A 12,087-nucleotide genomic window follows, 5' to 3' on the forward strand; every position below is an offset into this window, starting at 1 on the left:
ATCATTTGGGGACCTAGGTTTCCTCTGGCTGTTGTGAACCCCTACTCGTTCTTGACCACGAATGACGCAACAAGAGTTTGGGATAAAATTTGGATGTGAGAAATGAGATTCTGGAGCTTGCAGCTGGTTGTCAAGGTTAATTTTCCCAAATGTGTCAATACCAGTAAAAAAGCGTCCATGAACCAAATGTTGAAATGTACAGCACCCTCTATCCTTAGACGGATAAGGAAAAACTCTTTAATGCAGGGATCAACAAAGGAAGACCTCAGTAAGAGCTACAGAGGAGGAATCCCTCTTCCAGGAAAGACAGACGACATATAGCTGTCTTGTGGAAAGATAATTGTGTTAAATTCTATATGAAAATCACGCCTGGTGTGTCAGGAACAGCTACAGACAAATCTATAATCCCCTAGAAGATGATGAGTTTATTAAAAAACTTGTATCGACTCTCATCAGGAAGGCTTCCAAGATCCAAACAAAATGTTCCATTTCCTCTACATGGGCATGTCTGGGTCGCCGGCAGGACCCCAAAGAGCTGAGCTAATGGGAAGGGTGGGAGTAATACCATATCTTAATGACAGACAGGAGCGGATTAAAAAGGAATGTTGATGGATATGATGGTACAGATGAGTGATGTTATGGTGTGGAGGAGAGATCCAACGTAAGGGCGGCAGAGGGGATGGGTTAAAATGCTGTGTGTGTGGTTGAATATGGGGTTTAATTATGGGCAGGGGGCAGGTCTGAGGGGTACATTCCTGCTCGGCTCAAATCAATCATCAGGAAGACAAACACAATCAGGTTAATATTTATCCTCAGACAGCCCAGCATTCGCTCAGTTCATCCGAATTGCAACATCCTTGACAGGTCTTTGCTTGTGTCGGCACTTGTCAACATTCCTCCACTGCGCTTCATCATCGTGTCTTTCTCCAGCTGGATCTCACACAACAATCCAGTGTGACAACCCCCCGCCAACAACGGTATCTGTTCATAAACCTCAAATCTTCTCTTGCCCCCCAGGACGGTAGAAACACGCATGCAACAGTAATACAATACAACTGTCAAAGTCACTTTGAGGATTCCTATGAACAAGCTGGCAGACGAGTAAAGTAAAGGGATGGAGCTCACTGCATCAAAAATCGACTGACTCTTCTCCCCTCAAACAAAGACAGTTAACAGGCAAAGATAGAATAAAAACAGAATTGCTCTAAATACATTACAGTTAAACAAGCCAATCGCATAAACAACATAAAAGTACTTAAAAAGTTAAGCATTTTTGCTCTCAAATTAATTAAAACATGCAGTGCAGCAGGCTCATTTTGGATCTTCTGTGTGGCTGTTACGTGCTTTGATGTTACAACTAGAAGCAACAAGCTAATCCCATCCTCACTATCAACACTCCTACCTTTCTTTGTGGGCTCTGGCATCTTGAGCCGTGTCCCAAGAAAAAAATCGTCAAGGAGTCAAAAGGTGCAGGTAGGTAGGTGCCTTCAGAGTAATGTGACTCTACAGGAGGCCAGGTAAGGCGTGGTAGCCCGGGAGGGAGTGCGATGATGATAAAACAGTAGAAGAACAAAAACCTCTGGGACCCCTTGGACCAGAGAGATGGGAGATGAGGATGGCACAGGGATACGATTTGGAAATCTCAGTGGGGGAGGAGAGGAGGACCAGTGACAGATCCAGGAGGGACAGGCTTTCAGGCCTTATATAGAGAAGTGGCATGCTCCTCCTCTCTGTAGTGAACAATACAGCCCTGTCTACACGTACTGTTGCATCACTGTCCACCACCCGCTGGTTTTTAGATGAGAAGTGACAGCGAGTAAATGTGAGGTTTGTTGACATTTTCATACTGTCATTGTTGGCATTGTTTTATTTACTAGACTTTAGCTCCCTTTTCATTTTTTATTTAAGAAATTATTTGCGTTACTTTGTATTGGCTTTCAGGATTTGGTTTTGTAGTTGGAGGTATACTTCATCTTAGTTCTACAGAGCCCAGATTTTGCACAAATTCCACAAAATGTCAACATTGGCTGTGGGTGTTCTTGTGAAATTATTAAGTGGCCTGTTTGACTCAATGGAATAGTTTGACATTTTGGGAAATACACTTTGCTCTCTTCAGAGTTCAAAGACTTCACTTCAAAGACTCATACCACTTTTATACCTGTCTATGTCTATTTCTTGGCCAAGAGCAATGGCAACATTTTTACACTTCTGTTTTGTATGAATGAAACTAAATATAAGATTTTTATTAGTGAGCTAACTGGGGGTTTTTTAAACCTTGGACTAAGCTGGCTGTTTCCACCTGTTTCTACTCTTAATGCTAAGCTAACTGGCTGCTGGCTGTAGCTTAATATTTACTATATTGACATGGCAATGGTATCACTTGCCACCTCAGTATTAGGAAGAGGGCATCAGAGGTGAGTATCCATTATGCTCTATAGAAGTAGGTGAAGAAGGAGGAGACTGGGAAATCAGGGGGTGGGATATAAAAGGGAAAGGTGTCATCATTGCCACAGGTTTGAGGCTGATGTAATCCCAGATGATATACAACATATTCAGAGCATCTGTGGATATTATAAAAGAAAAGTTTGGGATGACATGAAGCGACTTGATGCCAGATGCCAGATATCAGTTTAATCCAGGGGGAATGCTGTCCAAGAACAGCTGGCTTTTCGACCTGGCAAATAAATACTGGCGAGATGCCTGGGCGGTGGTAATATGGCCTATACTTAGAAAGCTGTCATAAACCTTGACATTTGACATGTGTATCTGACATGAAAAGGTTTCATTGTGAATTATGTCATTGATATAGCTGCTTTCATCTTTTTCAAATACAAATACATGTAAAATACAAAAGCTAAATCAGTTGTGGTCTCAAAGATTTAACAACCAGGCTTAAAGATGCCGGATTTACAAGCAAAAACAAGTCTGCCTCTTTTTTAACCAACAAACACTGAAGCTTCTTCAAGTTTACAGTACCAAACTCCTGTAGAGACTCTGTCAATATCATAACCACTTGAGTATGTCAATGGTCTCAACATAGAAGTGCACTTAAAACATGCACAATTAAATCCTCAGACAACCCAACAGGACAGTCAAGACAAGGCACAGCTCTATTTTTAGGCCTTGGATACTGTCTGTGCACAGGAATGCAATTTACAGTATATCGCCAGACATGTACCATCATTGGTTGGACAATCATAGCATACGGTAAGATCCTCAAAATGAGTCATTGTTGCTGCAAAAGAACCTATACTGTAAGTCAACACATATCGTGAAAGGTGGAAGCTTTTTGATAAGAACATACTCTTTCCTTAAATGACTGTTTTGGTAATTCAGTTCTCAAAGTATGTGGCCTTTCTTGGTAACAGACACTCATAGCTCAGTTAGCCCATTTATAACCTGGAGTGGGCTCCAGCAGTAAATACTAGGCTTAGGGAAGTATCATGTGGGTCTGCTACAAAGAGCACAGAAAACCATTTGGCATTGCCCGGGACGGCCGAGAGTTCACATCACTGAAGCAATTTAGCCATGAAGTCACACCACACAGGAAAGGAAAAAGAAGCAGCTGGAGGCCTCGAGATGGACTACACTGACACCCTCTGGTTCCCAACAGCCATCAAACACATAAAAGAAAACACATGCACACACGGACCTATCAACAGGTCAAGAGAAACTTTAGGCTGTTACATGATTCTTTCCTCTCAGGAGAAATATTGTATTCTTGCAGTTAATTTTCAGGGTAAGTCTACTCAATGGAAAAATTGACCTACATTTTAAGAGAAAGAGAAAATGTTTTTGATGGAAACATGGTGAATGAATATATATTTGCTTGGGTTTAAATTGATTCTTCCCGAGGAGATTCCTTTGGAAATCAAGGATAAACTCAAGACAACTAACTGAACCAACTAAAACAATTCTCAAAACTATTTCTTTAGTTTATCACCAATAAGTACCTACATGGTTCCTTCCGGGAAACTTTAAAGGAAGTGTTAGGAAATTATTATAAGAAAACACACCTGATTCCTACAGTAATCACACTGTATAAACGAAAGTTAACTCTTTTAGTCTTTAGTCAGTGTATCACTTCTATATTGCAAAAAATAAGTAAATAAAACTACATTTTTCCCTGTCCAAATACTCAGACTTCATAGCTGCTCCTATAAATCATCAGATTTTAACTTGATTAAAGTTTTTGTAAGGGACTAGAGGTTAAATGTTACAAATAATGTAAACAAAAAGCTAAAATCTTGATATCTGGTGATGTCACAGGTGACAAAATAACAGATTCATTGATTTTTTATAACCATAAACACAAAGAGCACACACTAAATTTACCCATTCTAATATGACTGAAGGACACATCTGAAGTCACTGAGATAAGATACACTGGTTATGTCCACCAGCAATAATAAAATGTGTTTGGTTAGAAAATTACTGTGATTTTTAATGATGATTAGATTGCTGATTGTGTACTTCCTAGTTTGGAACACATATTGTCTTTTTTCCCTCTAATTTTAATATTGATGTTTTATCATGTTTTCAAAGTTTAATGTTTTAATTCACTAAAGATTGATCTGTAGTTTAGAAGGAAATTAACTTTTAGCTTCATCTGGTGCAATAAATGAACTGTGCAATATAATAAAATAAAAAAAAACTATAAAAGGATGATTTTTCTTTTTTATTATTTACACCACAAACTCAACGCATGTACATGACCTAAACATAGATTTAAAAGAGTTTTATGCGAGATCAAAACCTGCTTTAGATTACAAATCTCCTCGATGACACTTCTGCAGTAACATCAGGGTGTCTCGGCTGAACTGGTAGGTGAGCTTCTTCTTCACCTTGAAGATCTCTCCGGACCGGGCGTAGTTCCTGATTGCGCGGGACATCTTCTGGTAAGTCATGGGCCTCTTGTTGCCTTTCCTCTGCCCCCAGAGGGCTGCCACCTGGTCCTTATTTGTGGAGGAAAAGCGGAAAACACCTGTGGCTGCTGGCACCCAGGACACACAGTGGGCCATGTTTGGATCCTCCAACATTTCAAACAGAAAGTGAAAGAGTCGCACCTTTCTACCTGTAACCATTGAGCAAACAGTCAGAGGCACAATGAAGACTTTAAAGGGACTTAAAGAGGATTTAGGGAAACGGCTGCTGGGCCACAGTAAAACTGTTAATGCTAATAACAGTTAATCATTTCCTTAAATACAAAGATTCCCAGAAAATCTCTTCACTAATGGGATGACATTTAGTGGAGAGGGTAAAGCTGCGGTTATCTGATAGATATGTAAAAACAGCTCTCAAGCTAAGCCATGCACTGCCCTATTGTTTTTTACAGTAAAGGGAAGGTCTCTTATTTGCTCTCTTGGTATTGTTTCCCTCAGGCTACAAGCAACCGGGGCAATAACAGTATCTAGTGACCAAAAAAAGGAGAACTCACCACTCCCCGCTGCTGTCGCCGTGTGTTTGGTGGGTTGTCTTGCTGATACAAAGTTTGGCAGTGACCCACGCTCAGACAATGTTGCTGTTGTGTGTTGGCTGAGAGCTGGTGGGGCATCATGTGCCAGCAAAGGCTGAAGTGCAGGTTTGATGGGTTTTTTTATGATGGATATGATGGAGAGAATGGAAAAATATCAACAATGTGTAGAAAACTGAACAGCTTTAAACTCTAGGTTATATGTGCACATTTTACTAGATGTGTTTTAAAAGTGTCTTCTATGTGAAAAAGCTCTAAAACAAACATTTTAATGCTTACAGATGGCTCGTAACACGTCCAGCGCTGCTCACATGATTCACTTTCAGTCCAATACATCTTCTCCACTGTAAAAACCAAAAAGTAGCTCAAAGACTACAATAAAATGAGTCTTTTAGTGCCAAAATTTAATTTCTTACCATTTTCACCAGTGTTTTGTTTGTAGTACTCCTCTAGGAACTCTAAGATCACCTCTAAATCAGACTGAGTCTCCTGGAAAGAATTCTGGTGAGAATAAATAATACAAAATCAGCCCTGTACACTGCATAATTTTAAATTTTTGCCTTGAAGTTATTGTTTTGGGAAATTCCTAGGTCATCCCTGCAATTAGTCTGATCTTTACCATCGCTGATGAGATTGATTCTTATGCAGTCCAGTCCTTGTAGTTTGGGAGAATTCCACAAAACTGACTTTGAGACGCTCAAGTACCCAGACGCTTATTATACCCCCACAGCAGTGGGCTTTCTGCATAACGTTTTCTACCCCAAGCTTACAGGAACAATGACCACCATCCCACAAAGCCCAAACACCACCACCAGTCAACCCATCAACAAAGCCTCCCAGCACTGACCACATCCTCCCCGCTGAAGCAGATAAGGCCTGCCCTGGAGGCAGCGTCTACAAAATACTCTCTTTTCAGGAAAAACACACTTGCTGCCATATTTTTCCTCACAGGATGTGTCTTAATTTCAGATTTTGTAGTGTGCTTGTTGTAATATTTCACTTCAATGGAGACAGTGCCAAATCTTTCAACACAGTGTTTTATATTTTTGCACGATGCTAGTGTTTATTTTTTGCACAAAGGACGAGAATGTGGCTGCAGTTTGTTGTAATCAAGTCAGTAAAACCAAGCACAAGTGAGAGTACACAGATTGATTTATTGGTTGTGTTTAAAAGATTACAACAAATTTTGAAAATATATGTAAAAGTTGAATTAAATGAATACTGATATTATTAACCAACATTTATTTATACACAATAAATATAAGAAATATCACCAGTCATTTTTCTTTAATACTTTTATCAAGAAAATCATAAAGATTTACATTTCATTACACATAATGCTTATTACTGGTTGCTTGTTGTAACAACATGAGTCAACTTATTATTAAATTATTATTATCATTGTAAAATATAATCTTTTTTACTATATTTATTATTTTTCACCATTGATTCAAAACAGTGTGTCTACATTGCAAGTGAAATGTGTTTGTACATCCTATATTTGGGGGTAAATATAATAAAATATAGAAAGAGTTAGGTCTACCTGTACAAGAATTGTAGTAGAAAGTGGATTTGTTTAACTGATTGCTGGCTTTTTTTTTGTTTGGATGGGTGCCATTTCATAGTGTAAGCCAAAATACTTAAATATCTTATCTTAAAGTAAGTGCAGCATGTCAAATACAACCGTATTTTCTTAATTAAAAACATCTAAGTGATTAAACCTTATCCAGGGCATTATTATTAAAATCTTTAGCATTTTCTAAAAAACTAGTTTCCTTGATCAAATTAGAGAATTTTTTCATTCATATTTTATAGCTTAAAATTATTAACAAGTAATTTACAGTGATACTACACAAAACACACACACACAAAGCTAAAAATAAAAAATAAAATGTGTATTCAAACACATTTGACTATATATATCCACAAACCAAAATAGTCAAATTGTGACGTATGACAATAACATTCAGTGGCTGAAAAAGGCTCCAGTCTCTGAAAACCTCCTTTTAAGTGCCTGTTAACTTAACTGGCTAGTTAAATTAGTGCTTTATTAAGTGCAGGTGTGCTGACTGGAGATGTCAGCCTGTTAAGTCTACACTATATTCTAAAACAAGTGCTGACATTAGCTGCAAGACATATATTAGTATGTTGTTACTATATATGTCTAATTAAACTAATAATCTTTGTCAATACTGTAAATTTTGAATTTGATTCAGGCAGTTGTTATTTAAATGTAGGGATTTTGTAAAAGAGCACATTTCTTGATTCACTTACAATTTTTTCTCTCACTCATATTTTGAATGTTTAAAATTTACCATAATACTCCCCTGTAAAGATCACAGAATTCTAAAATATAAAGTATTCAAACACTTCTGATTGAATAGTGTTACTGTTTGTGACATTAATAGTCCTATAACATGTGATAGCATGCTGGAACTGAATGAGTAGTCAGAGAGTTTACATTTAAGTCTTCGAAAAAAGTTTTCAAACGTTTAAGAGATTTTCTTCTTTTGCAATCAAACCGTCCTCCAGCTCAGAGTTTGGTTATGCTGTGTGAAGTGAAGCTTGAGGCCAGGTCATAGTCTTCCTGCAGCTGGAAGTGTCCGTACCAGCTGTGCCAATCTGCCGCTGCAGAGCTGCAGTAGCTCTGGTCACCTGGGTTTGGCTGCTGGGTGCGGACCTCCTCTTGTGCGGGGTGGCAGGGCAGGTGCATGGGCACCTGTGCAGAGCCGAGCCTGTGCAGGATGTCTGGGTTGAACTGGTAAGTAAGTTTGCGGCGTACTTTGATGATCTCACCGGTGCGGCTGTAGTTTCTCAGAGCTCTTGCCATCTTCTGATAGGTCATGGTCTTACGGTTGCCCTTGCGTTGGCCCCAGCACTCAGCCAGCTTCTCTTTGTTCTTGGAGATGAAGTGGAAGGTGCCGTTGCCGCTGTCTGTCCACTGGATTGAGTCACCCATGTTGGGGTCATTCAGAGCCTCATGGAGGTATTCATAAAGTCTGAGCTTCTTACGACCTGAGGAGATAGAATTGGTTTTAGTGTTGAAAGATCCCAGAAGTCATAAAAAATTTCTAATGTAAAGAGTACTGAAAATCCTATCCTGTTTACCTTTGCTGTTCCTCTGTGGTGGTAAGATTGAGTAGAAATGAGGCGATTCATTTTGACCCAGGGAGACATCAGGGATGACCTGAGGCCAAGTCTGCTGCTGAAAGAGTAACATTTAAAGTAAAAAAAAAACGTCTATTTTCTTTATTTCCCCCCCTGTTTTTCAGATACACAAATGCAGCTGTTTTTGTTTTGCACTACTTACAGTCATGTCAGTCCAGTCATATGCTGGAGCTGGTACATCAGACTGGTGGGTGACGAGGCAGGAGATCTGACACTGCAGGTGTGCGGTGTGTGATGGCTGCTGGGAACCCACAGTCTCATAATATGTATACTCTAGAAAATAAAAAAAACAGTTTTCATTCAAATACAAATAAATTCAAGTGATGTAATCAATCAAAATAGCTTTCTTTAAAATGTAATGCACTGAAAAATTTATAAATATGATATAAATATGGCAGAAGTTTTATATTTATGCTCCTGTATTTTTGCAGGAAATGATGGAAGGTTTCTGAGAGATTTTTACTGTACCTGAATCGTAATATGAATTATTTGAATGCTGTTTAATCACATCAATTGCATCCTGGAAGTGTTGGTTCATGTCGCTGTCCAAGGAGGTCTAGAATAAATAGACACAAGGGAAATAATATAATGCATCTTACATGTCACCTTTTTCATAATAATGAGTATAAAAAATAAGAATAGGACACTATGAAACTATATATGACTAATATATAATATATATAAGATGTGACCCTCCAAATAATAGCAATGAAAAATATAATCAAAGTTTAGCATATTTACAACTCACCATCTTGTATGTCTGAGTGTTGCCTTCACTTGAGGCCATTTCTTTCCTAATAGGTGAACACTGTTACACTACTGCAGGTGTTTTCTGACAGGTATATATATGTTGCAGACCTCCAATACCTGTTCACTGTTCAACCACATGAATAGGTAGAGAGGCTGGTAAATTTAAATGTGTTAACGTCACAATGTACTGCAGCCCAACACTTCTTCTTTTTTGGAAACACAGATCAGATATCTCAGCATCACACTCTCTATCACAGTGGATCACAATCTACGAACAACAAAAAACTCTTTTATTGCACACACGACCCAGGAATACCACCAATTCTCAACCTGACCTGAGAATTTGCATACTGGGCGAGATATGTAACATACACATTGATAACTGCTGTTCAGTAATATGCTTTTCTGTAAATTGAGCCTAAAGAATTGTAGTTTGTATGATACTTTGGCAATATTGTTGTTATACATTCATGCCAATAAAGCTAATTTGAATTTGAATTTGAATTTGAATTGCTGGGAATGTTTATCTGTGGTCCTTGTGTTTCCTGGCAAATAAAGAATGAATAATTGCATGAAAAGTGGTTGGGCTCTTCCTTAAGAAACACAAACACTGGATAACCACTAGACTAGTTTTAATAAATCAAAGGACATTAATCAATTTTCACCAATAATGAAAATAAATAAATGTTTACTTTATATTGCACTTTAATCTAAAGGCTAAATGCCAAAATTATCTCAGAAAATGCTTTTTTCATTTTCATCATTTAATATTTTTTAAGACACATATCTATTTTGAGGTTATAATTGCATTTTTTCCTCAGAAAATTTAGTAACGTAAATTTTATTCTGCAATTCTATCATTACACTGCACAAAATAATAGTAAAATATTCAACAAAAAGCTAAAGTAAAAAGCAAGCATTCCTCACAAAGCAAGATCTAAAAAAACAACGAACTTTGTTTCTCTTCTATTTGCTTTTTAAATCTTTACAATACTTTTTAAATCAGTGATCATTAAAGAGACATTTGTTGCTACTGTAAATTATTTAATCCCTTTATTCAATTAATTTTATAACAGAATGTCATTAAATCCCCATGTAACTGAAACAAACTCCCTCCACAGGTGTGTAAGGGCTCACTGTGGAGCTTAGATTAAAAAAGTAGAATTTTCAATTGACCAGAGTGCCATGGACACAGTTTCAGATTAATGTATGATTGTAAAGGTTAATGGTTAATAATATTGTGATCACTGTTACACTCAGCCTGCAGTTTGCCCCTCCCCCCTCAAAGCCAACCCCTCTGTTCAAATAAACACAGGTTTTTTGAGAAGTTCATTTATCTGAGGTTTGCAGTTTTAAATATCAACTGACTTGCTCCTGAAGTTCCCCTTTCAGCCTGGTTAAGTGTGGCCTGAATGCTGAGCTGGAAACATCATGGAAACAAAGAGAAGGAGATGCACAGATTATAGCAAGGCTAAAAGTTACATCGTTAGATGACAGGAGCACTCAGCTGACTCCATTTCGACGTGATCAGTATAATTTTTGATTTGATTTTTGATGAAGTTTGATTTTCACTCGTTTATACAGTTTATTGTTTTCCTGTCAGTAGGGGAAAACACCTTGTCACAGTAGATTACCATATTGCACATGTCTCTATGTGTGTGTGTGTGTGTGTGTGTGCAGGGGGGGGAAGGAGTGTCTGTGTGTGCAAGCATGCAAATATGCATGTGTGTTTCCTGCCTGTGCGGCATACTGATAAAAACAAAGAACCACAAACTTTGTCCTTTCACCCACTCCGTCTTTCCCTCTTCCATTGAGGGTGAAACTTCTGTCAAATCAGCTCTATAAATTAAAGACCACAACCTGTCGGGCTGCAGCTGAGGCCTGACAGCTGTACGCTGGTGTTGGCACTGTGTGGGATGTAGAGTTGGCTCCATTAGGGTGGTTTTTGGGGTCTTGAAAAAGTTGTTTTCAACTGTTTTGTGTGCTGTGTTCTTAAAAAATGGTATAATCACTGGTTGAGTATTGCACTTTATCACAACTTGATCTAAAGAGATCACTTTCTGCACTCATTTACAAGGAAGTAACGTGGGGTGGTTTTATTCATGGTTGTCGTACTAGCTTTCGAGTTCAAACTATTCTCACCCCTTCTTTAAGCTGCAAACAACATGCAAAGGCACCCCAAAAATGCGATTGAAGCATAAAAATATATATACTAGAGGAAGAAGAAGAATTCTAAGAATTTCAGTAGGGACCTTGCAGTGGTTGCTGCTCAGGCTCTAATAATTGGACTAATAATAAAAATTTGAGAAACATTAGCATGTTAACATTGTCTTTGAATGCATGTTAGCATGCATGGCATCTATCTCTCTATCTGTCTGTCTATCTATCTATCTATCTATCTATCTGACAGTATGTAGCCAACCTTCTTGTACCATTCACCTCAGTATAATACATTTATTGCTATTATCTGTATATTGTAATGTTGAGGGTGGCAGTAAATACAGGTTTATTGTGTGGTTTGGTGTGTGTGTATGTGTGTGTGTGTGTGTGTGTGTGTGTTTAGTGGGACGGGAGTTAGGGAGGTAAAGAGATTCATATTTATCTATGAAGGTGGTACAGTATATTTTCTGGCAGAGCAGACATACTGCAGCTTTATCTTTCCAAACAAAGAAGCACTTTCCTTCCCCTTCTCAATT

At 38.2% G+C, this 12,087-nt stretch overlaps 3 protein-coding genes across 17 annotated transcripts in view; all 3 read right to left on the reverse strand.

Annotated features, from left to right (window-relative positions):
* mybpc1 (myosin binding protein C1) overlaps window positions 1-1,664 on the reverse strand; it is a 32,478-nt gene extending 30,814 nt beyond the window's left edge. For all 14 annotated transcript variants that reach the window (XM_038739106.1, XM_038739105.1, XM_038739103.1 and 11 more), the window contains exon 1: window positions 1,403-1,664. In XM_038739106.1, the coding sequence (XP_038595034.1) occupies window positions 1,403-1,424 (22 nt within the window). In that variant the 5' untranslated portion in view covers window positions 1,425-1,664. The remainder of the gene's footprint in view (window positions 1-1,402) is intronic.
* A 3,033-nt stretch (window positions 1,665-4,697) lies between these two features.
* spi2 (Spi-2 proto-oncogene) lies at window positions 4,698-6,256 on the reverse strand. The gene is made up of 5 exons (XM_038739202.1): window positions 6,093-6,256; window positions 5,890-5,974; window positions 5,753-5,817; window positions 5,438-5,570; window positions 4,698-5,074 (listed from the first exon to the last, which is right to left on the reverse strand). The coding sequence occupies exons 1-5, from the start codon at window positions 6,093-6,095 to the stop codon at window positions 4,767-4,769; spliced, it is 594 nt and encodes a 197-aa protein (XP_038595130.1). The 5' UTR covers window positions 6,096-6,256; the 3' UTR covers window positions 4,698-4,766.
* Window positions 6,257-6,607: 351 nt separating this feature from the next.
* spic (Spi-C transcription factor (Spi-1/PU.1 related)) lies at window positions 6,608-9,506 on the reverse strand. 2 transcript variants are annotated; one of them, XM_038738383.1, is made up of 5 exons: window positions 9,390-9,506; window positions 9,110-9,197; window positions 8,784-8,914; window positions 8,582-8,675; window positions 6,608-8,488 (listed from the first exon to the last, which is right to left on the reverse strand). In XM_038738383.1, exons 1-5 carry the CDS (start codon window positions 9,426-9,428, stop codon window positions 8,007-8,009), a joined length of 834 nt encoding a protein of 277 aa, XP_038594311.1. In that variant the 5' UTR covers window positions 9,429-9,506; the 3' UTR covers window positions 6,608-8,006. The 2 variants fall into 2 exon arrangements, with proteins under 2 accessions (XP_038594311.1, XP_038594310.1); XM_038738382.1 differs by having other exon boundaries at window positions 8,582-8,678.
* Between the last annotated feature and the right edge of the window lie 2,581 nt (window positions 9,507-12,087).

The sequence above is a fragment of the Micropterus salmoides genome, unplaced genomic scaffold (genome assembly GCF_014851395.1).
Source record: "Micropterus salmoides isolate LMB-PRFRI ecotype aquatic unplaced genomic scaffold, ASM1485139v1 Ms_hic_scaffold_23, whole genome shotgun sequence".
In the NCBI taxonomy this organism is placed as follows: domain Eukaryota; kingdom Metazoa; phylum Chordata; class Actinopteri; order Centrarchiformes; family Centrarchidae; genus Micropterus; species Micropterus salmoides.